The 27,275-nt window shown below is 30.4% G+C and overlaps 2 protein-coding genes and 1 non-coding gene across 3 annotated transcripts; 2 read left to right on the top strand and 1 right to left on the bottom strand.

The window, feature by feature from the left end:
- Positions 1 to 9,150: 9,150 nt before the first annotated feature.
- Positions 9,151 to 12,222, top strand: LOC110642663 (heparanase-like protein 3). The gene is made up of 9 exons (XM_021794771.2): positions 9,151 to 9,705; positions 9,820 to 9,856; positions 9,972 to 10,155; positions 10,249 to 10,397; positions 10,480 to 10,710; positions 10,834 to 11,023; positions 11,133 to 11,258; positions 11,591 to 11,690; positions 11,765 to 12,222. The coding sequence occupies exons 1-9, from the start codon at positions 9,460 to 9,462 to the stop codon at positions 12,143 to 12,145; spliced, it is 1,644 nt and encodes a 547-aa protein (XP_021650463.2). The 5' UTR covers positions 9,151 to 9,459; the 3' UTR covers positions 12,146 to 12,222.
- Positions 12,223 to 16,760: 4,538 nt separating this feature from the next.
- Positions 16,761 to 19,163, top strand: LOC110642658 (protein SRG1). Its single transcript, XM_021794765.2, has 4 exons — positions 16,761 to 17,190; positions 17,305 to 17,552; positions 17,904 to 18,231; positions 18,663 to 19,163. Exons 1-4 carry the CDS (start codon positions 16,945 to 16,947, stop codon positions 18,897 to 18,899), a joined length of 1,059 nt encoding a protein of 352 aa, XP_021650457.2. The 5' UTR covers positions 16,761 to 16,944; the 3' UTR covers positions 18,900 to 19,163.
- Positions 19,164 to 19,483: 320 nt separating this feature from the next.
- Positions 19,484 to 19,555, bottom strand: TRNAE-UUC (transfer RNA glutamic acid (anticodon UUC)). The gene has a single exon. It is a non-coding gene; the product is annotated as a tRNA-Glu (tRNA).
- Between the last annotated feature and the right edge of the window lie 7,720 nt (positions 19,556 to 27,275).

The raw sequence follows: 27,275 nt of genomic DNA, 5'->3' as shown, positions 1-27,275 counted from the left end.
TTGTGATTTAAATGTATATTGAAAGTGTTTTTCACAGGTTTTTGAAGAATTGGTTTTTTCCAATTATAGATGGCACTCTACCGAAATTTTTGTAGAAATTGTGAAGATTTTAAATATCTAAAAATTTGATTTATGATTTAACCTCAAATAAAGGTTTTTAATATCTGTTAAAAATTACCCACCACTTTCAAAATGAACGGAAATTATTTTAAAATCCCTTGTAGTATATTTAATGGGTCACCGGTAAGTGAAATTCGGTAATTCATTAGGTATACTATGAGATCATGTTATGTCTTACGGAGAGATAAGGTGTGACATTAGTAATAATAATAACAATAATAATAAAAAGGTCATTAATGGCTATTAGGTTAAAGAAAATTGAACATAATTTATAATCTCATAATTAATCATAAATATTTTCTTTTATACTAATTATTATTTAATTTCTTTTTTAATTATCATTGTTATTTACAATGCTACCTTAACATTTATGATTTGAATTATTATTTTTTTAATTTAATTTTTAAAAATTAAGATATTTTGTAATTAAATATAATATTTAAAAATTACTTATATTATTTATTTTATAGATACTAATTATTATTTAATTTTTTTATTTCTCTTTTAATTATTATTGATTATAATACTACCTTAACATTTATTATTTAAACTATTATTTTCTTTAAAATTAATTTTTAAAAAATTAAGACATTTTATAATTAAATATATTATTTAAAAATTATTTATATTATTTTTTTATAAATTCATTTATATAAAAATATTATTTGCCACATGTTACCCTCAATAATAATAATAATAATAATAATAATAATAATAATAATAATAATAATAATAATAATAATAATAATATGTCATTGATGGCTATTAGTTTAAAGAAAATTGACCATTAATTTATGATATCATAATCAATTATTATATAATTTAATCAGCCATAAATTATTTCATATCTTTAATAAATATTTTTATTACATTGTTATATTTTCTATTATTTTTATAAAAAAATTTAAGAGATAAAAAGTGTAATTTACATAAAAAGTTATAAAAATAAAATATAAATATTTGACTTATTTATAATTAGTATGTATTATTTTTTGTGTTAATAATTTAATATTCTTTTTATTTCACTTTCCTGAAATTAATTAATGTTTGTTATTATTATCATTATGGTCAATTTATTACGATTTAATTGAAGCGACCAAGTAAATAATAAGCATTTTACCATTATAAAATTAAATTTGAATGTTTATTACTGTTTTTTAAATAAATAATATTTAATTATAATTTAATTTTTATTTAAATAATTTTCATTTATTTGTCTATATATAGTATGTCATATAAAACATTTAATACACATCAAGCATTCTTTGCTTACAAAGTATTTTTATTTCACCTAAATGCTTTTAAATCTTTTTTTGATTTACATTATTTTTTTTTTCAAAAGTTAGTTATTATTCTCAAAATTTATTTATTTAAATATATTTAATTAATATTTATTTAATTATTTTAAATATTTTATTTCATTACAATTATATATTAAATACAATGATAACTAATATTTTGATTATCTATATTTTATTATAATTAATTTTTAACTGAATTATTTTCAAATTTTAATTAAATATCTATATTTTTATACAAAAATTATTTCTCAACTATATTTTTTAATATATAAGTAGAATTTTAAAGATAAATTATAAATATGATTGCATAAAAAATTTAACTATAAATAAAAATAATTAAAAATAATTAAAGTTACAGTATTAAAATTATGAAATTTATTTTTTGAAAAATAATTTACATTTTTAATATTTATTATATTAATAGAAAATAAAGGTATTTTAAAATTTTAATTTTTATGAAATGTATTTATTTTACATTATAAATTTATGTAAAGTGATAACCATGTTTATCAAATAATTATTTTATAAAAAATATATTAAATTAATAAAAAAAAATTTACACTTAGATATAATATTTTAAAAAAATAATATAATAGAATGTTATTTTTAATTAATAATAATGTTATATATTTTTATTATTATTAAAATTAAATAATTTAATTTATTATTAGTAATTTAATTTTTTATTATATTAATAACAAAAAATATAATATTCATATATTTTTAAAATAATATTTTTTATTAATTTAATGTATTTTTTATAATTTATAAAAAAATATTAATTTATATAAATTATAAAATAAAATATAAAAATTTTATAAAATTTAAATTATTTTTTGAATAAAGTATTTTTATTACATTTTAAATAAAATTATCATGAAAACTGATATTAATATATTTATAAAAAGAATTAAATAAATATTTTAAATTAATTTAATAATAATAAGTTATTTTATTTAAAATATAATTAAAAATTAAATTAAAAAATAAAAATTATAAAGGGCGTTATGCTAATTTTATATGCAAAGTAATAATTAAAAAAGTGGACGCAATAAGTGGAGGGTCATCTTATCGTGTCCAGCAAACTAATTATGAGCAAAATGGTGGGATCCTCGCGACGTGCGTAATGCTTCAGTTTCGATTCGGTATCGATTTTCATTTTTACATAAATTCTAAATCAAGACTAAAACAGTAAATCCTTGCGTAGAAGCTGCGCTCGGGAAATTTTCGTAGCAGTTTGCAGCGGTGGACTCGACAAAGTTGGGCCTGCTTGCTGTACGGCCTTTCCCTACTTATAAATCCTTTTTTTTTTTTATTTCCAACATTGCTCAGGGAGAATTCCACTCTTGGGGGTGCTGCGCTAATTGGATTGGATGCTTCCTTCCATTTAGGCATGGAAGCGGTCCAATTTCATCTTATAAGTTGAAAATTTGAAATTGGGTTGAAGAGTTTCCTTTAATTTCATTTCAGTTTAATTCAATTCAATTTGGTTTGATTAAATGTAATAGTTAAAATTTTTTTATTTTTTAAAAGTGATCCAAAATCTGTTGATTTTAATCTAAAATTAAATCAAATCAATCAAAATTAATTCAGTCTAATTTAAAATGATTTTCACCAAATCCAGATCTGATCAATTCTAATATGATTTTAATGAAGTCAATTCTAAACTTCTAATCCAATTTCAAATCAAACCAAACCAGCCATACATACATTACCCTATTCTAAATCAAACACTCTCTTCCATAGATATTGATATTGATTTCTTGAATAAAATCTTAGATATGATACTTCAGAATTCAAAAAAAAAATTTCTTGAACATTGGCAGCATCAGAATACCAAAATCAAAGGAGTCATTCTCTAAAACTTTTGTTTGTTACCATATTGTGAATGAAAAAGATAAGGCCTTGTATGGTTGTAATGTCAGGTTGATAAATAATTGGGTCAAATTCTTTAATCAAATTAACTAACAACAAAAACAACAAACATTAGGAGCCCCAATCTGTCTTGCATTATGGTCTGCAAATGGAGACATTAATATTCCATCAAGGGTATTTTTTTTTATTTTTAATATAGAAAGTGGAAGAATAAGAATTCAAATTTAACATCTGAATTCAATTTTAATATCAATAAAATGAATAATATGTCTTTAGTTATTTGCAGAATACACTACTTTCTTGGCAAAGGAATTATTAAAGAAGATGATGAGTTCAAGCAAAGCTTCCATGCATCCAAATTTGTCAAAAGTACTGATAATAGAAGTTTTGAGATGAAGTGGAAAGTTAATATGCCTACTGGAATATGCCTAAATATGATAATTAACCAAACTTCTTTGATAAATTCGGTTGTTAGTTAATTTATTGATATTAATTTTGGTAAGGGTGTTGATATTGGCATTCTCATTTTAACTTTTTGCACTCCTAATTTTAAAGGTAAATAAACAATATTTAATCAAAATTTTAGTTAATTAACTTTCCAAATTAAACCATTATTTTAAAATTTATCATAATTAGACCCCAAATCTTAATTATAATATTTCAATTCAAAAATTTTACTATTTTTTTAGAAAATAAATGACGCATAATTACTATTGATTAATTTTAAATTTTGAAAAGCAAATAAAAAAAAATTATGTAATTCTACAATTTGTTACCACTTCTCGCACATCAATCAAAAATGTATTTATCTGCATTTACAAGTTGATCAAATTAGTTTATAAATTATAAGAATAAATTTATTTATTTATGATTTTTTTTAGGCTTATAAACTAAAAAAAATAAATTTGAGGAGATCAATTTTTTATTTTGGTGCTTATAAACTCTATATTTATAAATTAATTTGACCAAATATTTTATCATATTATCCTCATTTAATTTTTAAAATTTTACCACAAATCTCATTTAATAACTTTTTTAATCATTTTAATAATAAATGTATTTATAAGCTATTTTTTTTATCAAATATATCAACTAATTATCAACCACTTATAAGTATTTTATAAAACATATAACTGTTTAAAATTTTATAAACTGATTTTCATAAGTTAAATTAAATACTCTTTAATATATATATATATATATATATATATATATATATATATATATATTAAAAAGGTCCAGATCAAACTATTCTTCACCTTATTTTCTGATTCATTATTTTTTTTTTCATACAAAACGTTATTTTTATTTTATTTATAAACATTAACAAAATTTTTGGATCGAGAAGATTTTTGGAATTAGGCTAGGGTTTAATTACTCTAACTTTAACATTAATATTCAGTGATTTATAGAATTTCATATGAAAAATTAGGGTTAATTTTATAATTTCTTAAAAAAAAAGAATGTCCACGAAAGCTAAAATATATAAGAGTGCGAATATTGTAACATATTTTTAATATTTGGAAGAAAGAAATTATACTCGGGAGATTAGTTTTAACCCTAACAATAATTTATTATTTATTTATTTTATATATATATATATATATATATTATTTTATTTAGTTATCTATTTTATTTTGACCTTTTTTTAATAATTTTATCAATGGCAACGTCAAGTTAGGTGACAATTTTGACACATAAACTAATGATTGGGTACACTTTCAATTTTTTAATTATTACTCAATAAAAGCGATTATAATAGTATGTTCAAAGAGTGGATTAAATTAATTAACAATCATTTCAGACAAAGAAGGTTAATTATAAGTTTTCAAGAGAAATACTTAAATAAAATTACAATATTAAGATTATATTACGGATTAAATTTTATATATATTAATGTTGTCTGATTTTCTTAGGTCACTGATTGAATACAGGTAAATTACAGATTGCTTCAACACTCAGATTACAGTGTTTTTAAGCATACTTTGATGGCAATGTAACCGTAGTAAATGAATAGAAAAAACAGGTATTGAAAGTCTATTTATATAACAATAGAGGTCGTAAAAGTGCGATTCTTGAGATTTTGATAATCAGTTCTAAGCTGTATACTTATGTACGCTATGAAAACATATCTTATTAGCATGAATCCCAATAGTAATCCCACTTGTTGCTCTTTAATGGCTTTTGCTCTGTCCACATTTTATCGAATTCGTTCTTACTTGTTTGAGCTTTATTCAGATAAGTCCATCCTACCGCTCCTTCCAATCTCCTTACATTGAAAATTAACACATTCTGATTGACCAGGATTTCTGTCTTCGGAATCTCTATTGGATACAATCACTATTGGGTCAAATTAAGTCATAGGGATTTGCCATTAGAAATCGATTCAGATTTTAGGATATACTACATCTATACCATTTCTAATTAGAAACATTCATCTTATAATCAAAATTAAAGAATTTATAAAATTATATTTATATTCTTTAAATTATAAATTATATTTTAAAAGTCCATAAAATTAATTTAAAAAGTCTAACTAAATCGAATTAAATCAATAAAAAAAAAACTGAAATAATTATAATCGATTCTTAAACCTAAACAAAATGATAAAAGCACAGATGGGGCGTAACTCAAATTGTTTGAAAGGACATAAACGAATGAGTTTGGACTTGTATTTGAGCATAGATTTAGATAGGGGTGTGCAAACAGTCGGTTCGATTTCGAACAGAACCGAATCGATAAAACTGAAAATCGAAAATAAAAAATTTTAAAAATCGAACCAAACCGATTAATAATAGAAAATTGAACCGAATCAAACCGATAAATATCAGTTCGGTTCGATTTTAAACCGATCAAACCGAAATTTATAAATTAAGCATTTGATTTCCAACTGTGTTCGGTTCGATTTTAAACCAATCAAACTTAAATCTTAGGGTTCGGTCCGGTTCGATTTTCTTTGATTTCCTTGATATATATATATATATATATATATATATATATATATATATATATATATATATAATTTTGGTTCGGTTCAATTTTTTTTATTTTTTATGAAAATAACCGAAACGAATCAATACACTGAAATTATCAAAAATTATAAATCGAACCGAATCGATTAAATTTTAAAACCAAACCGATTGAACCAAATTGACTCAGTTCGGTTCAATTTTTCGGTTTAAACCGAAAATTGCTCCCCTAGATTTAAAACCGATCGGATAGCATTATTTTAAATTCATTATATATATATATATATATATATATATATATATATATATATATATATATATATATATATATATTGTTTTTATGCTTTAAATATTTGCATGTTTTACCTTTTTGGTCAAAAGGAAGAGCAATAGGGATAGAGAGCTATAAAGTGAAGCCATTTTCCTTCGGTCAAGGGATTAGATATGGATAGTGGGTAACAGCTTGAAGGGATCTTTCATTTCTAAACAAGCAAGAAAGCTGTTAGGTTTGATCTAAACTAATTCACCAAACACAAACTTCTCTCTTATCTAACCTTGAATTATTGTGGATTAGGTCTTGTTTTTGTTTTCCTTTATAAGGTAGTGAAAGCCCCACCTCATCCTCATGATCAAATCAAAGATGAGTAGAAAGGATGCTTCATAGCTCATACTAATTAGTTAGAGAACTGAAAATGGACCCAACTATGAAAAGAAATTTTATAAGCTTTGTTTATACTCAAGCCTAGAGATGATCTAATGGTCATCTGCAGTATGGGTATTGATAGCTTTGTTGTAACTCTATTTCTACTGAACAATCGGATAGGGTTTGAGCTTGTGAGTTGTGACTCATCTAGCTTTTGGTAGAGCTTAAAATCAAGATTCTGATGGATTTCTAGCTAAAAATGCAATGTATTTATTATTATTATTATTGTTATTATTATTATTATTTGATACTTTAAGATGGAAGTTTTTAGAATTTAAATTTTTAATTTTTTTTTATATTCAATCACCAAACTAAGAAAATGTAGCATATTATATGTTTAGGCCTATTAAATAAATAAATTCAAACCTTTACATTGATTGCTGATTACATTCAAAATTTTTAATTTTAGATAATTTAATTATAATTTTTAAAATTAAAAAATTTTTATTCAAAATTTCAAAATCAGTTTAGGAATTTTAATTTTTTACACCTAAATTACCATGTAACATATCATGTCACATTTTTTTTTATTTGATTCAAATAAAAAAAATATCAGATGGCATGCCACATGGTAATATAGGTGTAACAGATTAAAATTTCAAAATTGATTTTTGAATTTTGAATAAAAATTTTTCAATTTTGAAAATTATGATTAAATTATTCAAAATTAAATAGTTTAAATATAATCAATAACCAAAATAAAAGTTTTGATTTATTTGATCAAAAGAACTTATGGTTATCATGTAGTCCTCTATATAAAAAATATTTAAACACGATGCATTTTTTACATAATTTTAATATATAATTAATTTTTATAACACGTGCATTATACGTGTAAAACAATTTTATATAATTTATAATGAATATGTAATTTTTATAATTTATAAATAAATTATGATAATTTAATATCATATATTAATTAATTTAACTCTTTGATATAGCTTTAATATTTATAAATGTTTTGGGTAATTATGTAATATGTAAAACTTATTAAGACTAAAATGAATGAGTATTTAAATGTGACATTATATTCACGTTTTATAATTTCTTTGTTAAATTACAATTCAAATTACTTTTAAATATACGTCTAAATGATTTTTACAAACAATTTTTTATTATTTAAATAAATTTTATAACGTAAATAGTAATATACTGTTAACCATTATATAATATTCATAATTAATTAAAATTACACTTTTAACTTTAAGAATCATACCATAATTAACAGCTAAATCTCTCCATAAAATTAATAATAACTTATTTAATTTATATTTTTTTAAAATATTAAATATTAAAATAATTCTTATGTAACTTATTGATATATTTATTGTTATATGATAAAATAATTGTTAAATAAAAAATGTGATATAGTGTTACTTTACATGCACAATTATAATCTCTTTCATTTTTTACATTTTTCAATTTCATATGAATAATAATTAAAAAACACATTGTTAAATTGTCTCTAATAATATAAATTATTAACGGATTAGTCACAGTTTTCACCATAAATTTATCGCTAAAGCCTTTTAAAAATGATAATTGTCCATCACTAATTATAACTAATCAAAAGATTGACTATAAAGTTAGACTTTAATCGATTGCTAAACACTTCATTAGCAAAGATATTAGCAACCAATGCCTCAAGAGCTTGTTAGTGACCTTCAAGCGCTGAAATCCTCCTTTTCCATTCATATCAAAACTTAAAAGTTTTAAGATTCAAACTCCTTCGATGACTTTCTCTCAATATATATAATAAAATAAAATAATTTAGATATTCATGCCACATATTTCCTCACATAAAATAATTAAATAATTTTTTATCACATATATATTAACAATAAAAATATACAATACCACGTGTTTGTTGACATAGGAATTTCACATGCATCTCATCACATATCTCGTTATTCATCCATTGAAGTCTAAATATAAAAGTATATCAAATTTGATTAAAATTACATATATATTTTTTTATAAAATCGAATTAATCAGACTTAGATTGATTCGGAATCGGGTTTAAACCTCAAATTCGGAGTCGGGCAAGTGGGTTTATAGTTCACACGTGAACACAAGACAAGGGTAAGGCTGGCACAGAGCCTTCTCCAAGATTGGGTTAGTTGGCAACTTTCTTCTACTAGTTGCTTTCTTGAAGGAAGGCAAATCCGTGGCCCACCCGAGAACAAGCCTCGCAATATTCTAACTTGCAAGCTTCCAAATACCAATGAGGAAAACTTCAAATTGATTTTTTTTTTCACGTTCAACCTGCAAAAATTTATTTCTTTTTCACCTTTTCTTGGTATATTATATAAATCTAACTATTGTAAATTGCAAATGTGTACTCCAAATCTTTATCCCTTTTTCTTATATATATATGTAATATTCTGTGGGCCTGTGCCCTGCAGTAGCACCCCACCCCTGCACTTTCATGGCTACCTTGAGCATTTATAGGGAAAAACTCAGATCTTGAACTTACTAGTTGAGTCCAAAGATGGGTTTTCAGATTTGGCTAAGAGGCTTCTGTTCTCTTGTGTTCATCTTTAGCTGCAGCTTCGTTTCTTTGAGTTCACAAGCTGTAGCTGGTGATGGTAGTGTAGAAGGGACTGCTTTTATAGATGGGAAAACTTCCATTGGAAAGATTGATAAAGATTTCATTTGTGCTACTTTGGATTGGTGGCCTCCTGAGAAATGTGACTATGGGACATGCAGCTGGGACCATGCTTCTCTCATTAATCTGGTTTGTGTTTTGTTTCACCTGCATTTGAAGCTGTTTCTGAACATTAGATTAATTTAGGCAGTTGCTCATATGTGTACTGCCTTGTGAAATTTATTTCGTTTTCCTCTATTGCAGGATATTAACAACAATATCTTATTAAATGCCATAAAGGGTAAGAATACCTTAAATCTAAGATTTTTTTTTATTAAGGTATTTCTTCTAGCACGCATTGTTTCTGATCCTTATTGGATTGGAGCTAAAGTTAATTTCTGTGGACAATGGTTCAGCTTTTTCACCATTGAAGATCAGATTGGGAGGCACTTTGCAAGACAAGGTCATATATGACACTGAAGATAATAAGGAACCATGTAAGCAATTTGTTAAAAATACCACTGAGATGTTTGGTTTCACTCAAGGATGCTTACCCATGCATAGATGGGATGAATTAAATGCCTTTTTCAAGAAAACAGGGTAATTAGACATCAATCTCTTCTGTGTTGTTGTTTCACTTCTCTTTTACATTTCTAGAAGTTGAGCATGCTTCTTCACTCTGCCTTGGCTCAGGGCTAAAATTATATTTGGATTAAATGCTCTCGCCGGGCGGTCCATACAATCTGATGGTTCTGTAGCAGGAGCTTGGAACTATACCAATGCTGAATCTTTTATAAGTTACACTGTGAAACAGAACTACTCTATTCATGGTTGGGAGCTTGGTAAGAACACTTCATTTGCTGTCATGATTTAGGCTTATTATTGATTTATCAAGAATACTTAAAAATTTTCTCTTCTGACCAGGAAATGAATTGAGTGGGAGTGGAGTTGGAACAAGAGTAGCAGCGAATCAATATGCTGCTGACACCATCTCACTTTATAAGATAGTGCAAAATATTTACGGTGGAGTTAAACCTAAGCCGCTAATTATAGCACCTGGAGGATTCTTCGATGCACATTGGTTTAAAGAATTCATCGACAAAACAGGAAATTCTATAGATGTGATCACCCATCACATATACAATCTTGGTCCAGGTATCCTTGGTTGAAGAGATTGATCAACTTCTGCTGTTCAACCACTCGAATAATCACTCAATTTGACAGATTTGATTTGCTTCTTCTTCTTCTTTCTTTTTTCTTATTAATTTTTTAATGTAGGAGTCGATGAACATCTTGTTGAAAAGATTCTTGATCCGTCCTATCTTGATGGTGAGGCTAATACTTTCAGTGACCTCCAAAATACCCTCAAGAGTTCTGCAACTTCAGCAATTGCCTGGGTTGGTGAGGCTGGAGGGGCTTACAACAGTGGCCGGAGCCTTGTTTCAAATGCTTTTGTTTATAGTTTCTGGTACATTAGATCAAGTTTACATTTGTAATTTCTGGTTAGTTGGAAAAAGAAATTATTGTGAAAATCTTCAGCTTTCTGTTGCTAACTTAAGTGAACTGATGTTCCACAGGTACTTGGATCAGCTTGGCATGGCATCAGCTTATGATACCAAAACATACTGCAGACAGTCTTTGATTGGGGGAAATTATGGTTTACTCAACACAACTACTTTCGTACCAAATCCAGACTACTACAGGTAATCCAATAATGAAGTTGTTTCATTCAAGGGCTTAAACCAAAAAATCGTATACATGCCTGAAACTCAAAGCCTAAGATGTTGGGTTCATTCTGAAAACAGTCAAAAGATTTGGATAGGAATCAAGAAGTGCAGTTGATCATCTGTTTACAGTGACTAAAATTCCTAAGCATTTCAATAGTAAAAAGATTCAAGTAGTTGTCATATTAAAATTAAGAGCAGTAGATCATTCTTAATAGAACTTGACCGAACTGTATTTCTTCATCACTAGCTGAGATTTTTAAAATTCTCAGAGATGCTGACTGGTCTCTACTTTGTTCTCTTCACCGCAGTGCTCTTCTTTGGCACCGATTGATGGGCAGAAATGTCCTGTCAACAAACTTTTCTGGGATGAAAAAGATACGTGCTTACGCTCACTGCACAAAAGAATCTGTAAGTTAATCACATACTGCAACTATCAACTAGTAGCAAAAGTTTGTGATCTAATCAAATTTATGATCCTGCAGAAGGGAATCACATTACTGCTAATCAACCTAGACAACAGCACAACTGTTGAAGTCAATGTCGCATTTAATAGTACAGGGACATTGCATCATCAAAGAAGGCATCATAGACCCTATAAATCTCAAAGGTCTCATAAAACAAGGACCATTCAGCTGCCTCAAGGTTCTGAAAGCAGCACAAGAAAGGAATACCATCTAACAGCAAAAGATGGAAATTTACACAGCCAAACCATGCTACTTAATGGGAACATTTTAACTGTAAATTCATCTGGGGACATACCTGCCTTGGAGCCTTTAAATGTAAATTTATCAAAACCAATAATGGTTGCACCTTTCTCTGTTGTATTTGCTCATTTGCCATATGTTGTCCCTGCTTGCAGGTAGGTAGAACTAGGTGGAACTGAAACTGGTTCCTTATAATGATTTATCAAATAAGACAGAGAATACATAAAATTGTCACATTCTTTTTCTTGGTAAAGAATACAATACAAATCATTAGTTAAACAAGTCATACATATATTTACAAATATAATTCATTCCTTTGTACTATGGAGACAGTACTGCTTGCTGCTATAATTCATGTTTAATCTAGAAACCCTGTCACAGTGAAGAAATACAGTGTAAAGTTTAAATCAATCTCTCAAAGTAGATTGTGAATTTCCCACATCTGTTTTCAAATTTTGAGAACGCACAATTAAGTTATCCAAATATTAATATTTATTGTAGTCCTCCTTTAAAAGGACATCAATAATATTAGAAAAATGCAGTCCTCATTTAAGTACAGCACTTTGTTTTTCTTCTTTTAAATGTTTTTATTTTTTCCTTCTAGGTTATTTCTCGTAAAGAATTCAAATTTTTTATAGGAGATATTTAGTTTTAGAAAATGAAATAAAAAAATAAAAATAAAAGATATGTTCAGAGAGGGTAGGACACTTTATCTTTTATTTTGGACTAAATATTAGAAACGAACTGTGTCATTGTTGAATTAGAAAAAGTCCATTCCTCTGATATACAATTTCAATAGATTATTCCAAAGAAGTAAAAAAATTAAATAGGAATAAAATCTTAATCTATTAAAAAAGATGAATCTAAATAGCATACAATTTTTAATTCTAATTAATCAACACGAAACAAATATTCTTCCATGCGTATTTTGCTTACAGAACTCTAACAGATGAAGTCCAATTAGTAGTTATACACTCGATGGTAACGAATTCTCAAAACTCCAATATGTTCTTCCTGCTTGAGGATAAATAGAACAGTAATTGATCAAATAAAAGATATATATGAGCAAATATTTCTTTCTTAACACATAAACTGTATGATCTTTCCGGTAAAACAATGATAGAACACAAGGTTGAAGCTTGCTATCACGTTTCATGCATATACCTTGGTGACCAACAATGACCATTTCGTTAAACTATGCAATATTCTATCTATCAAATTACAAGTGGAATCATGTGCAAGGAAATTTTTTTTTTTTTTTGGTAGGGGGGTGGTTGTTGGGGTTGGAATAAATAAACAAAACTAGCCTAGTTAGTAGTTAGCAAAGGAAGGATGTAGTCAATTTCTTCCGAAGAAGGTGAAAGAAATCAAATTAGTAACATCTTGAATGCTGCTTTCTCTTATTAGATTGCTCAGAAAACCAACCAAAACTCAGGATCCAAATCAATCTCGGTTAGAAAAGTTTTGAGGGTTACTGCTTACAAATACCAACCAAACAATCATACCAGTCAAGTAGAAGAAGATTGATGGTGCAAACGATGACATCTACATAATACAGATGCGGGAGAGGACATTAACATTACAAGACAAATTGAATAACATGATTGCCAATAAAATATTCAAACTTTAAGTGGCAGGCATAGAGGCAACTTACACTGCATGACCATGAGTAGGTTGTATCAAGAAGATAACCAGTCAAGGCAAATAACAACAATCCCGGGTATTGCTCCAACAGTTTGCAATACCATGAGTCCAAACAAATTAAAGGAAAAACTTCTCAATTTACTCAGCAATTAGAACAAATGGAAGGGATACAATAAATTATACACTTTTGTGTGAGCATCATCAAAAGGTTTGTCATACATGTCTGGCAATATGATCAGTTGCAGCTGACAGGGAAACACCTGCTTCTATTCCAATCTATGTTAGAAACAGAAAAGGAATCTTACATAAGAAATGTCTGTGTGTGTAGAGTTAGAGAGAGAGTCAAAGTAACAAGTATGAAGCATGAGAATGGATCTGAAGATCTAAGAACATGTTTGGTAGAACATAGTGGGATAGTGAGACAATGAGCTGAAAGTTCTTTCCATTATACTCCATAAAGTCTACCAAACATGCCGTAAAAGTTACGACAAGAGAATGCACGCAAATTAAACTGTAAAAAAGAGAATCTTCATATAATTTCTGGTACCAAAATCCTTGACAAGACAAGTCCAGGCACAAAGGAAGAAGAGCTGTTGCCAATGACTGAGTCAACATCCCAATTTCAAGAACTTTCCTGCACGGGAAAAATAAATGATTAAAAGAAGGTCACCATGACACATAACACATACATACAACCAAACTTAGAAGAGAGGCGAGAGTCTAGTGGTACATGTAATCTCTAGGTACAGTGCTTTCAGTAAAAAGAAAGTAGATTTTTAGGATTTTTTTCTCTCATAAGTTAATAACGAATCAGAACTTTAAATATATATGCTTTAGTAAACTACCATTCATTTTTAAAAGGTAGCCTATTCCTTAGACTTCATTTCCAAGAACAAGGCAAGGTGAAGCTACGGAAAAGACTAGTGAACCATTAGTACTACAGTATGATACCCATCTAAGAGAATGCATTTGCAGAATGAGAGCTAAAAAAGATAACTGATAAATATCACTGCGCAAAGGGACAGTTTTGAACTGCATTCTAGTTAGCTTATTTTGTTTTGATAAGTAGCCCACATTGTGGATAAACATAACTATATGCTTCATGACTGATAATGATTGTGAATTCCTAACAATATGTTTACAATTCACTGACATGATTGTTTCTTCCTATATGATGAAAAACCAGTTGAAAAGAGCCAATGCATCAGAATTATAACGAGTAACCATAGATTGTGTCAAAATCCCGACTAAAGGTTAGGGATTCAAACTTTGACAACTCCCCACCCGTGTAATGTGTCAATTAAAAAATTGTCTTAGAACTAGCATGCAATGCTCAGAAGCACTCTCCAGTCAGTAATCAAAACTACAAGATCATTCAATTAGATCTCTTAAAATGGTTATGCATCAGCATATATGTATATGCAACAATATAAATTATCAGTAATTGTAAACTCAAGTCTGAAAGAGCATCCACATACATGCAATGATCAATTGAATTTGAAAATGTGATTACTTTTCTTTTTGAGGAAATGACATATTTTCAATAAATTTCTGCAACTAATTTAAATACATATAAACATGAAATATTACATGTCATCATGAGCTAACCTCCCACCAAATGTCTTGACTAGCAAATCTCCTGGTAATTGACTCTATGCGTATCCCCAAAAGAAGGATGATTGCTCTTCTCCAGACTCACTATCATTTCCTGATTGAAGCCCAGAATCCTTAGTTGAACTACTCTACTCCAATTCATCCACTAGTCCAGTGACAAACCTCAGGTACCCTGTCGCTTTCCTTGACATTCTTTCTCTTTGACGCTGCACAAATCCCTGAATTTGAAGCCGCGTTTGGAGGGAAATACATGCAAGTTTAGGAGCTTGCTTGCAGCTCTGGATTTTAGCTGCGAATATTGGGCTCTCGCGGACCGTTAGTTCGTGGGACTCGCTACTTTGATGGGTTGGGCTCTGTGGATCGTCTTTGGTGGATGAGCAAAAGTCCCCACACAAACAATTGTAAACCTCTTTTATGAGAAAATTATTAAAATTTAAAATATAAATTATTAATAAAAAATATATTTTTAATATAAATTATTAATTAGATATATAAATTAAACTAATATACTAATCAAATTAGTTTTGCTCTTTCAAAATGAATATTTTTAGCTATTATATTATCATTAATAAAAAAAATATAAAATTTCGGGAGATTATTGTTTTATAAAAAAAAAATGATAATTCAAGAATTAAAATGTAAAATTTAAATATTAAAAAATAAAGTGTAATGTATTTTAAAATATTAGAAAATAAATTATATATAATGAAAATTCTTCCTTAGCCTATGCCTGCGGTGAATGGTTTAATTTTGTCTTAAGCAATGCATTAACTGCTCCAGAAATTTAGGGATTTGCCAAAATTTGTTCTCTTAACCTTAGGCTTAACATGTTTAAAGCCCATGTTCCCTTGCATTGTTTTCTTCTCCTCTCCCTCCTCCTCCTCCTCATCATCATGATACAGATGGCAACGCAATTTAATATTTTATTGATTTATTCATACCATTAATTAATTAATAATAATAATAATAATATTGTTTGTAATTCTCGACTAAATTCTTTATTTTTTTATTATTTTTTATATTTTATTAGTAATTATAAAATAAATTAAAAAAAAAGTTATCAAATGAAGTATTGCTTAGTATATTTCTAGATAACTGCAAACATAGATTACAAGAAAAATCTCAAAACATGGATCACATGGCCAAGTGGGGGCAATAGAGAGTTGTTTGTTTTGAATAAAATAGAAATACGAGTGCAACCAACTTTGCTTTTTTCTGCCTCAAAATAACACATGCTATTTTGGGCTTTACACCATTACGCTATCAAATTTGTTTTCTTTCTATCCTTTTACTACAAATTAAACTTTATGAATTGAAATCATCACGTTACTCTTTTCTAATTAAATATTTTAGTGCAATTCCAAAAATAAAAATAAAAATCTTACTTAAAATGACCATTTCGTGCCAAAATTAACTATCTAGTCTTTTCTATATTTACCGATGAATATATTCCTCTCATTTTTTATCAGTTAAATTTCATTTGTTATTGTCAATCTATGGAGTTTAGCTTGTTTGCTAGCTACAGTAATGATGCAGCAGAAAGGAAAATTAGAAAAATTAAAATAAAATCAGTGCAGAACTGACAGAAATTTGCAGAATTAGAAAGAAGTTTAAATGCTCAGGTTGCTTTGTTAAGTGAAACTTTCCAAATTAGCTTTCCCAATTCCATTATAATTAAGCATCCTCTCCTCCTCAGCAAAATGTCATTAGTGTCCAAGAGCGTGTTGGAAATGTCGTTTGCCGGTGATGAACCACCGCTTGAATACATTGTCAAAGGATGCAATTTTGCTCCTTCGGATTTATCCTCCTGCTCCTTGTCATCTCTATTTCCTGTTATCGATATCAGTCTCTTCTCCTCGTCTTCTGCTCACAGTAACAGCAAGGAGGAAGTAGACATTGCATTGGAAACACTGAGATCAGCTCTCAGCTCAACGGGGTGCTTCCAGGTTTTGACAACACTTTCATTATTTTGATGACATTTGGGTTAATGGGTTATGGATCTTTTGCTTTTCTTAATTTGTTTCAGGCCTTCAATTATAGAAAAAATTTTTGTATTTTAGGCGATAGGACATGGGATGTCAAGTTCATTCCTTGACAATGTGCGTGACGTGGCAATTCAGTTTTTTGAACTTCCAGTTGAAGAGAAGCAGAAATATGCCCGTGCTGTGAATGAGTCTGAAGGGTATGGGAGTGACATGATAGTTTCAGCAAATCAAGTTCTTGACTGGTCTCATCGCCTCAGTCTCAGGGTATTTCCTGAAGAACGAAGAAGGAACAATCTTTGGCCAGAAAACCCTAGTGATTTCAGGTTATTCTTTCTATTTGTTAATTTAAACAATTTTTTAAGATTGAAAATCTTTAAGGGAAGGAGTTCTCTGACCTCCTTCCTTGTAGTTAGGCACTCCTGTTGGGCTATTAGCTAAACAAGTTTGATCATTGATCATGGACTATTAGTTCACAAATCTAACAAATATATTTTATAATTTAAGATTTGAAATTGATAATCACTTGCCAATTATGTTTAAGAAAGTACAATAGCTGCTAAGAGTTTCGGATTTTATGCAAGAATTAGTTGTTCAAAGTAGCCATTTTTAATCTTTTGTAACAAAGAGGAGCAATTTACTATCAATTAGTGAGGATATGAATTACTTCCTTGTAGAGGGACCTTGCTGGAATATGCCCTGAAGACAAATTCTGTGATGGATCTTCTCTATAAGGCCATGGCGAGGTCACTGAATTTGGAAGAGAACAGCTTCTCAGGCCAGTTTGGTGAACGATCCCTAATGCAAGCCAGATTCAACTTCTATCCAAGGTGTTCAAGACCTGATTTGGTTCATGGTGTCAAACCTCACACTGATAGATCAGGCATTACAATTCTCTTGCAAGACAGAGAAGTTGAAGGCCTTCAAATTTTAGCAAATAACAAATGGGCTAGAGTTCCTGTAATTCCTGATGCTCTTGTCGTCAATCTCGGAGATCAAATGCAGGTATACACCTCAGTCTCAGTTTCATTTGAAATTCTCAAGGTAATTTAGCATGCAAAAATTTCTTCTCTCATTGATTATGGATATGATGCTGATATTTCTATCTGTTACTGCTAGTGAAGTTTTAAGGAACGTATAGTGATGATGAGATTTCTTCATACAAGGTAGAAACAAAAGTAAATAATAAACCATTAACCTTGCAACTTGATAAAAGAGAAAATAATACCCTTACTAGTTCTAGCACTTTAAGAAATTTAGTTCCTGCATAGACTACAAGCACTAGTTCGCTTGAGGACACTTGCTGCTATTCCTCTATTCATGTGAAAACAGAATCTTCAATTTGAAATGAAATAATCTGCACTAGCATGACTAGAAGAGATGAAACTAACTATTACTGATTTTTTTTTTAATGGGTTTTGTATGGAATAATGCAGATAATGAGTAATGGAGTATTCAGAAGCCCAATGCACAGGGTAGTGACAAACACAGAAAGGTTGAGGATATCTGTGGCCTTATTCCATGAACCAGAGCCAGAAAAAGAGATTGGACCTGTGGATAGCTTGGTGAATGAGCAAAGACCAAGATTATACAGACATGTGAAAAATTATGGTTTTATCAACTATGAGTGCTACCAGAAAGGGATAGTAGCAATTGACACTGTGAAAATATAATCCTCCACTCTTCTAGCAATCTACTGTTGAATGTATCAAAACTATATGATTATGATCCTAATGTAATAATGTCACAAACTCCTTGGATTCTAAGTTCATTGCAGCTCTGGGAGACTATTTCCCTAGCTATCTTGTCCGTTCTCGATATCAGGCTTTTCTAAAGCCCAAAAGAGTTCAATGGAAGTTTGTCAATGCAGCTCTACTGTAACAGCATTTCCTGATCAAAAGCTAAACAGAACAGTGAGTACTAACTGCTTTATTGTATTTTTATCCACGTCTATGCAATTCCACAGAATATGGAGATAATTAACCTTGGCAATTCGGCATATCGCAAGCAGTGGTGTTTTCTTATCTGTTGATCAGTTTTGTATTGGTCTGTCTGTGCAGACAAGAACCATGGTGGATGCTCTATTCAAACATATAAAAAGAAGAAAAGAATCATCTGTCTGTTTAAGCCAAATTGTTAAACCACTTGAAAAGAAGAATTAACTATGTGATGAAATTCATATGAGGTTTGATAATCAAGGATGAAAAATCTTGTTAATCCGGCCATCGGATGAAAAAAGATGAACAAATAAAAAACATTCCGTTGCCGGGAATCGAACCCGGGTCTCCTGGGTGAAAGCCAGATATCCTAACCGCTGGACGACAACGGATGTTGATGAGCAAAAAATAATAAAATAAATATATATATAAACTACAAAAAATATTCATCGAGCCAAACTATAATAAAATAAAACTAATAATTATATATATTTTTTTAAAAAAATAGTAATCTATTTATGGATATCATGTATAAAACATAATTAATAAATAACTCAATCTATCCAAATCGATTTGAACTGATAAAATATTGGGTTGACTTAAGATTGTTTTTGTTTATATAAAGATTTTTTAATTAATGATGGAATTATGATTTATTTTTAGTTCATATGTACAATATGCTATTTAAACTTAATTTGATTGAAAAATTGAGACTCAAAACTTCTGAACTTGATTGAGTTAATCTATATAATTGCTGAGAAGTGAATGATAAATTGCAATTTTCATGGTTGTATAGAATTATGAAATTTTTTTTTAAAATAAATTATTTATAAAAAATTTAATTAAATTGTTAAATTGTTATATTTAATTGTTACTTTTATTAAAATAATTTTTTAAATTAAAAAATTATTTTTTTTATTTTAAATATAAAAATCAATTAAATTAAACTCATTTCATCGGGATAAAAGAAATATCAACGTAAATAATTTTTGGTCGACTGTTCGTTTAGGAGAGGTTTGAATTCCAGCGCTTTTGTGATTCGTAGATACGTGTTAGTACAATGTTGAACATGTACTGTCATTAGCCAAGGGAAAGACAGCTTAATTTTGATGGTGCAACGTCGGAAAGGTCGAATGCGGGATCAATGGTCACCATTGCTCGAGACATTCTTCCTTATCCTAGCGGGCGGAGGTGCAAACTGCTGCAGGACATTTCAAACTCTCTGGTTGTTGAAGCTTTAGCTTGCAGGAGGTCCTTCTTCTAGCTAGAGACAAAGGCTTCGACAGAATTATTATTGACTATTGATGCTACAGTGAGTCTCTATGTCATTTACTTAAATTAATATTTTCAGGATAGTATTTTCTTAGGGAACAATTTTATTACATGTATTATTATTATTGTTATTCTTATGTTGATTTGAATTGAAATTTTGATTCTACAAAGATTTTGATGTGTATTATTATTATTGTAAGTACAAAATTATTATTATTTTGAAAATATTATTTAATATAGGTTACTATTATTTATTTTAATTGCATTATCTTAGTACTTTGGATTCATTTGAAAATAGTTTTGGGACTCAATTTAAAGAGCCTAAGAAGTCTATGGATTTAAATGTAATTAAAATTTAAAAAAAAAGTCAGATTTTGAAAAAACCATCATGTAGCTCCACCCTCACCCCCCAAACCCCCCCCCCCCCCCTCCCCTTCCCCTCCCCTTTCTCTTCTTCCCCTATTCCCTCTCTTCCCCTTCCCTTTATTCTCCAGCCAAGGGCCAACCACGCTGGCCACCCTTTTTCTCGACCTTGGGCGGTGGCGGCGAACGTCCCAAGAGGCAAGAATGGTGGCGGCTGATTGTGAAACGACATGGGAAAGGAGGAGAACGCATGCAAGTTTCAGGCCATGATTTCAGCCGTCTTCGGCAATTTTCATCCAAGGCAAGGTTACAACTATTTCAGCAAACTGTGGGTTTCATTTCTTAACCAGCCATGCCCTAAATTGATGCTCAAAGAAAAAGATCTAAGGAGAGAGAAACTCATGGGTTTTGCTACTTTTTGGTGAGAATCTGTCCAATCCAACCGTTGGATTGAAAATCTGATACCACAGTTGATCTCAGTGGGATGAAATCTTCGAGATGGGACTAACTCTGCTCCAATCGAATACTATTTGAAAAAGGCGATCATCTGATGGTTTTGATAGCTCAGTGAGATTTTTTAGCTTTTTTGATGTCCATAAATTAAATATAATTTATGATAATTATTAATAATTTATGGGCTTTATTAAGTGCGATCGGTTTGGTAATAGCTCATGAGTATCCGGGATCGAGTTTTGTTTGGGTTTCCGGTGGGCTGTCTTCGAAAGGGGTTATACTTACAGTCAATCTTAAGGTTTTCAGACATTTCAAAAGCGTTCCAGTTGACAAAATTTACAAAGGTAGTCCCTAACTCAAGTTCTGTAATTTTTGCCTTGATTAATCTAGCCGGTTAAATCTATAAAATATTATTGGCTTAGTAAAAAAAGTAAAATGAGTTTAACTAATATAAGGATGATGTAAAGGACCTCCAAGAATATTTTTCATAATTTTTGAAATGCTAAAAATAATTATTTTGGATTGTAGAGGAGTTAGAAACCTGAGCTAGAGTTTGGATTATTGGACTTAGATTAGATTCTTATAGGGCTTGGATGGGCATGTGATGTTGAAGTTGTGGGCTTAAGGTCCTCTATGTGTGTATTATATATGATATATGATAGATATGGATCAGACGGGTAGTCATGGTTTGAGGTAGTCTCACTGGAACTCGGTCCTTATGGATATAGAAAGTCGGGGTGAGGCATGGCTTTGAGTTGATCTTGTTGGCCCTTGCACATGGATTTTAGCAAAAGTCCAGCTTGAGTTGAGCTTGCTGGTAGAATTTGGATTGACAGAGCTGTATAGGAGATTAGCTCCTATATTTATACATTGATGTGATACAATAAATGTGTGAGTAGGTCCAAATTATCCTCTCGTGCGAGTATTGGGTGAATTGTTTATTGTATGTGTTTGATGTTTTAATGGTAAAGTTGCATTAGTTTTGGATAATTATAGAAATTACATCTATAACCAACATCCAAACTCACTAAGTCAAACGCTCACTCCTATTCAATAATTTTTCCAGGTTACAGGAGGAGTAATTTTCTTCAGAGTCTAACCTGCATTTTTTCTCGCAGGGTACAGTATTGTTAAATAGAAAATTTTATTTATTTATTTGTTTGTTTAATTAATTATTTTTTTTTAGAAATCCATTGTGACACTATTTTATAAATATATTGTATTAATTAATGATCTTTTGTGGTTTATGTATGTTGTGTATCAGGATTGAGCTTGACTCCCTTAGTTGTGAATTTCAAATAGATATCGGGTTGAGTTAGTCCAAATAAACTTATAATATTTTATTTTATTTTATTTTGTTTTGTATTTTTGGGCCTTGATTTTGCTATGATCATGGGTCTAGGAGCAGTAAGGCTTACTACAGGCTTCAAGGGCTTTATGCTGGCCTAAGTCTTAGTGCCAGTCTAGCCCATAGAGTTGGGTCATGACAAATTTGATATCAGAGCAGGTTAAAAGATGGCAGATCATTCACTTGAGTAGGGATACTCATATTGTGAGCAGGCTTGAAGTAGTAGCTCTTACCTTAATAAGTCCCACGGCGGCTAGCCACTGCGCAGGGTTCGTTAGGTCGAGAGGCCAATGGGTAAAATCTGTAGTCTGAGGGACCCTTTAATGGGCCGCAAGGAAAAGCACCATATTTTGTATCAGAGCTTAGGCTCTAGATTCATAGGAAAGTGTGTACCTAGGTTGTCACATGCAAAGTATAAGATCCTATTTTGTCTGCTTCTGTAATTTCTTGTTTCAAGATTTTGTGTTATTCTTTGAGTAGGGTAAGAGTGCTTCAGTTTAGTTTATTGATTTTCGTAGAGCAAATGGTGATGTGAACTTAAGCTAGCAGACGTGTTGAGGTCTACCATGGGGATTTATACTCCAAGAAATATTGTGTTATGTTAGAATGGGGCTAATTGATGTGCCTATCTAGTGCAAGGCATGAGTATATAAAGGTGAATTATGGCAATATGTACTAGATGGGGGTAAGGGTACCACTGCTTGCAGTTATCAGTGGATAGTCCAATCAGGGCAAGTTTATGGTATTGGTGGGTTAAAGAGAGATAAGAGATTAGGAAACATGGTTTATTGGGATGTATCACAATAATTTACATAATGCTCTCATTGTCTGTTCTGTAGGCTAAAGATTACAATACTGAAATGGGATTATTATGTAAAGCTGCGTACATCCCCTTGGTGTCCCATGATGAGTTTGCAGACAACTTCTGTTTTGGTACAATAGCGCCATTTCAGAATTTTGTTTCTATAAAAGGAGTTAGGAAACTCCTAGTTGAGGGTTTAAAGCCCTCGTGGTAGAGTACCAGAGGTCACTGTTGGGCATTAACTAAAGTAATTGACTTGGTTATCCTAACTTGAGCACAACATTTATAACATGAGTTACCAAAAGATTAAAGGTTTTAGTATCGCTGTAGTATAATGCTGGTACCTGCTAAGGGGGACCATCTATTTTCCTGTATGGGATTTTGGGTAATTTTGGCATTATGATGTATGTTTTGCCTAAAGTTTAGTGAGAATAGTACCTCATTTGTGTGGCAACAAGGCACAAAAAATGACTTTGCTCCCTAAAGGAGATTGGGTGTAATAAATGATATTCATAGCCTGTGAAATGACATTTTAGGAAGTTTGCAGTATGATAAGAGAGCAGATAACCTTAAATATTATGGCAATGTGGCAAATATAGTACCTCTCTTATAGTCAGTTGTGTTATAGAGCATGGTCTTATTCTTTCAGGAGAGACTGAGGGTTACTACTAGTGATGGTGACCTATGGAATAACGTCCCAAATGGGACTGTAGTATGTGATAGAGTTGTTGGCTTAGGAGTCCTAGAGGGGGTACAAGTTTCGCTATAGGAATTATAAGTGATCATATTATGATGGGTGTAAAGCCTTTGAATTGAATGATGGGTTTAGGTACCCATTATCTTAAGTTTTGGCTAATTGAGTGGAAATGGAAAAATAGAATCCCTGCAGATCCCCTTCTCAAAATAGTAGAAGGTAGTCTATAGTCTAATGGATAGGAACAGAGATCACACAATGAATGCATGGCCACTATTCCCTGAGTTTCTTCTTAGCTTCTTATTGCTCAAGATAAGAGTATACTATAAACAGAATAATGTTAAGGGCAGTAGGTCAGTGGAGACAATTGGTTGCAGATGCAGCATAAGCCAAATGCCAGTAGAAGTACTAGCCAAAGTGGTCAGAAGATAAAGTTCTAGTAGCACAGATAAAGTTTGAGTAGCACAAAGGTGTGATGACCTAGTAGAAACACTAAAAGGTACAGTTATCTAGTATAGCTATCAGATTAAGAGGAAGAATGGAGCTAGAAATAGAGTAGTCAGAGTTCTGTTCTAGGTAAGATAAAGCAAATAGATTAAAGGACAACATGAAGGGTCCAAAATAGGAAGAATGAAGTTAAGATATAAAGGAGGCTAGGTATTGTTTTGAGCAAGGTAAGCAATAAGGATTTAAAACTAGAATGGAACCACAATAGTGAGAACATTTATCAGGTATAGAACCCAAAAGTGCACAACTCAGAGTAGTTCATAGTTGGTGCAGTATTAGGAGCTAGAACATGGAGCTTAGAGTTACAGGATTTGGATTAGGCTTTGTTAGTTTTATGTCCCCAAGGTGGATTAAGGGGGTAATGGGACAAGAACCCTTTATCTTATTAATAGTTTAAAGGAAGTTAGGTGAGGTATGTAACCAAAGTAGATAGTAGCTAGAGAGTATGCAATGGTAACCTAAATTGTCTTATCAGATAGAGAAGTGAAGTTAGTAGATAGTAAGTCGAATAAAAGTCAACCTAATGGGTTCAAATATGTATAATGAGAGAAAAAAATGAGGAATAAATGACACAGAGGTTTGATGTTAGAATTCAGAATGACAAGACAGTAGTCATGGAGTTTATAATTGGGGGCTAGGTAGGCATTGTCAGTGCAACGAATAAGGTAACTCTATAAGGAAACATGTGCGACAGCATGATATTAGGTAACAGGATAATAGTAGAGGACAAGACAGGTATAGATGTTACTCATAAGTTACTAGGAAGTACAAGGATCAAAGGAATGTTTATGGATAAGACTAAAGTTAGTTCTAGGAGAATTTGTGTGCTGGAGGTATCTTCCAAAATATGGTAGGAAATAAGAGGCACAAGACAAATGATGATAATCTAAAAGATGAATAGAGTATAAGCATAGATAGTGTATTACAACATGATATGTCAAATGAGACAACAGCATAATAAAGGATAGGTGCAGCTGATATCTTATAAAAGAGCACAATAATTGCAAAGAGATAATGAAATTTGTAAAGGAGGATCAAGAGACATTTGAGGTTGAAGTTTAGGAAGTTGTAAGTAATAGATATGGCTATGTCAAGTGGAACGAACTTGTAAAATATCTAGTCAAGGATTATGTAACATCCTCACTTTAGCTAGTCCATACAGTCTAGTGTTCCAGTGACCAATGTCGGTTCGGGCAGCTAGAATGTTTGAAATTATAAATAGACTAGAGTGAGGAGTTATAAAGAAACTAAATAATGCTCATAAAAAGCAAGGAAAAATTTTAGAAACCAAATACACTAAGGTTAAATGAGCCGAAACACCAGGGATGAGTAACCTGAAGGGGAAGTGACGGTGAAGGCCATTAGCAACCCTAGACCCGGGGGAAAAATTATAAAATAATTTTTAGGACTCCACAGAAGGGTCATTGAGGTTGTTAATGCATTAGAATGCCAAGGAAATGCTTAGAAAAATTTTTCTATCGGTACACACAATTTTGGCTCGTTGAGCCAAACGAACGACATTTTGGTCATTTCGTCTTCAGAGATGATTTTTGGCCAACTTGTCCAGTTAAATAAATAATTTATATAACATAAAATATGAATAAATATTGTTAAAAATTTAATTGAAATTAAATAGACAAGAAAAGGAGAGAAAATAAAAGAAAATGGAATTATGACATCATAATGATGTCATTAAAATTCTCCCAACCAATCCAATGTTGACACATGGCATAAGTTTATTTAAAAGAGACTAAATGGGCAGAAAATGAAGAAAAAAAAAATCAGAACTCTCTCTACCTTCTTCCTTGCCGTCACCCCTCCCTCCATGGCCAACCATGAGCAAGCTTTTTAAAGCTTGATTTCCCTAGCTTTTACCCAACTAAACCCTATATTCCCAACACAAAAAAATGTTCTTACATCTTGGTGAGTCTTTTGGGAGCAAAAAGAAAAGGAAAAGAAGAACCCTAGCAAGTGGGAAATCTCACTCCATTAGAGGTTTGTGACCTAACCTTGGTTTTCACTTTAAATTCATGTTTAAGGACTATGAATGAGTGCAAATTACAAAGAAAATTTGTTAAATACCATTTGCATGCCATCCCATAATTTCGGCAGCCTTGGTTGGGGTAAGATTGTGATGATTTTTATGGAGCTAACATGCTAGTATGGCTGCCCTTAATATGCATCTCTTAAGTGGAGTGATGAAATGCAATGATAATGCATGGTTTGTGATGTTTGAGTTAGGGTTTGGGATGAAAATGAGACTTTGATTATGTGATGATGAAAGTAGGTTTTAATGGTCAATTAATGACCATTTGGTTCTGTTTAAATAAAAAATGAAGTGGGTTGTGTAGTGGGATTTAAGTTTGGTGTGGCTGCCCTTGGTGACCTGCAGGACTGGGCATGAGTCCAGCAGGTTTGGGCAGCAATAATTGGAATTGTAGAGGTTCAATTGGTGCAAGGCCAATTGGAATGAAACTAGACACATAATAGCACAACTTTGGTGAAGAAACCATGCCCAGAAAACCAAATCAAGTTGACCAAAAGATTGCCCTAATCCGGGTGACTTGCATTCTGCTTGGGCAAAATGACCAAATGAACAGTATTTAGTCATTTGACCATAACTCATTGTAGAAAGGTCCAATTGACCTGAAATTTTACCAGAAACAAGCTGAG

The sequence above is a fragment of the Hevea brasiliensis genome, chromosome 17 (assembly GCF_030052815.1).
Source record: "Hevea brasiliensis isolate MT/VB/25A 57/8 chromosome 17, ASM3005281v1, whole genome shotgun sequence".
Taxonomy (NCBI): Eukaryota; Viridiplantae; Streptophyta; class Magnoliopsida; order Malpighiales; family Euphorbiaceae; genus Hevea; species Hevea brasiliensis.
Note: the sequence above shows the minus strand (reverse complement) of the source record. Positions and strands in the feature narration are given on the sequence as shown.

What these genes read in the sequence shown, in the direction of transcription:
- LOC110642658 (XM_021794765.2), top strand. Translation starts at nt 16,945, where the DNA reads ATGTCATTAGTGTCCAAGAGCGTGTTGGAAATGTCGTTTGCCGGTGAT. An exon ending in GCTCAACGGGGTGCTTCCAG is followed by an intron (nt 17,191 to 17,304) that starts GTTTTGACAACA and finishes TTTGTATTTTAG; the next exon opens with GCGATAGGACATGGGATGTC. An exon ending in ATCTCGGAGATCAAATGCAG is followed by an intron (nt 18,232 to 18,662) that starts GTATACACCTCA and finishes GGAATAATGCAG; the next exon opens with ATAATGAGTAATGGAGTATT.
- LOC110642663 (XM_021794771.2), top strand. Translation starts at nt 9,460, where the DNA reads ATGGGTTTTCAGATTTGGCTAAGAGGCTTCTGTTCTCTTGTGTTCATC. An exon ending in ATGCTTCTCTCATTAATCTG is followed by an intron (nt 9,706 to 9,819) that starts GTTTGTGTTTTG and finishes CCTCTATTGCAG; the next exon opens with GATATTAACAACAATATCTT. An exon ending in CATATACAATCTTGGTCCAG is followed by an intron (nt 10,711 to 10,833) that starts GTATCCTTGGTT and finishes TTTTTAATGTAG; the next exon opens with GAGTCGATGAACATCTTGTT.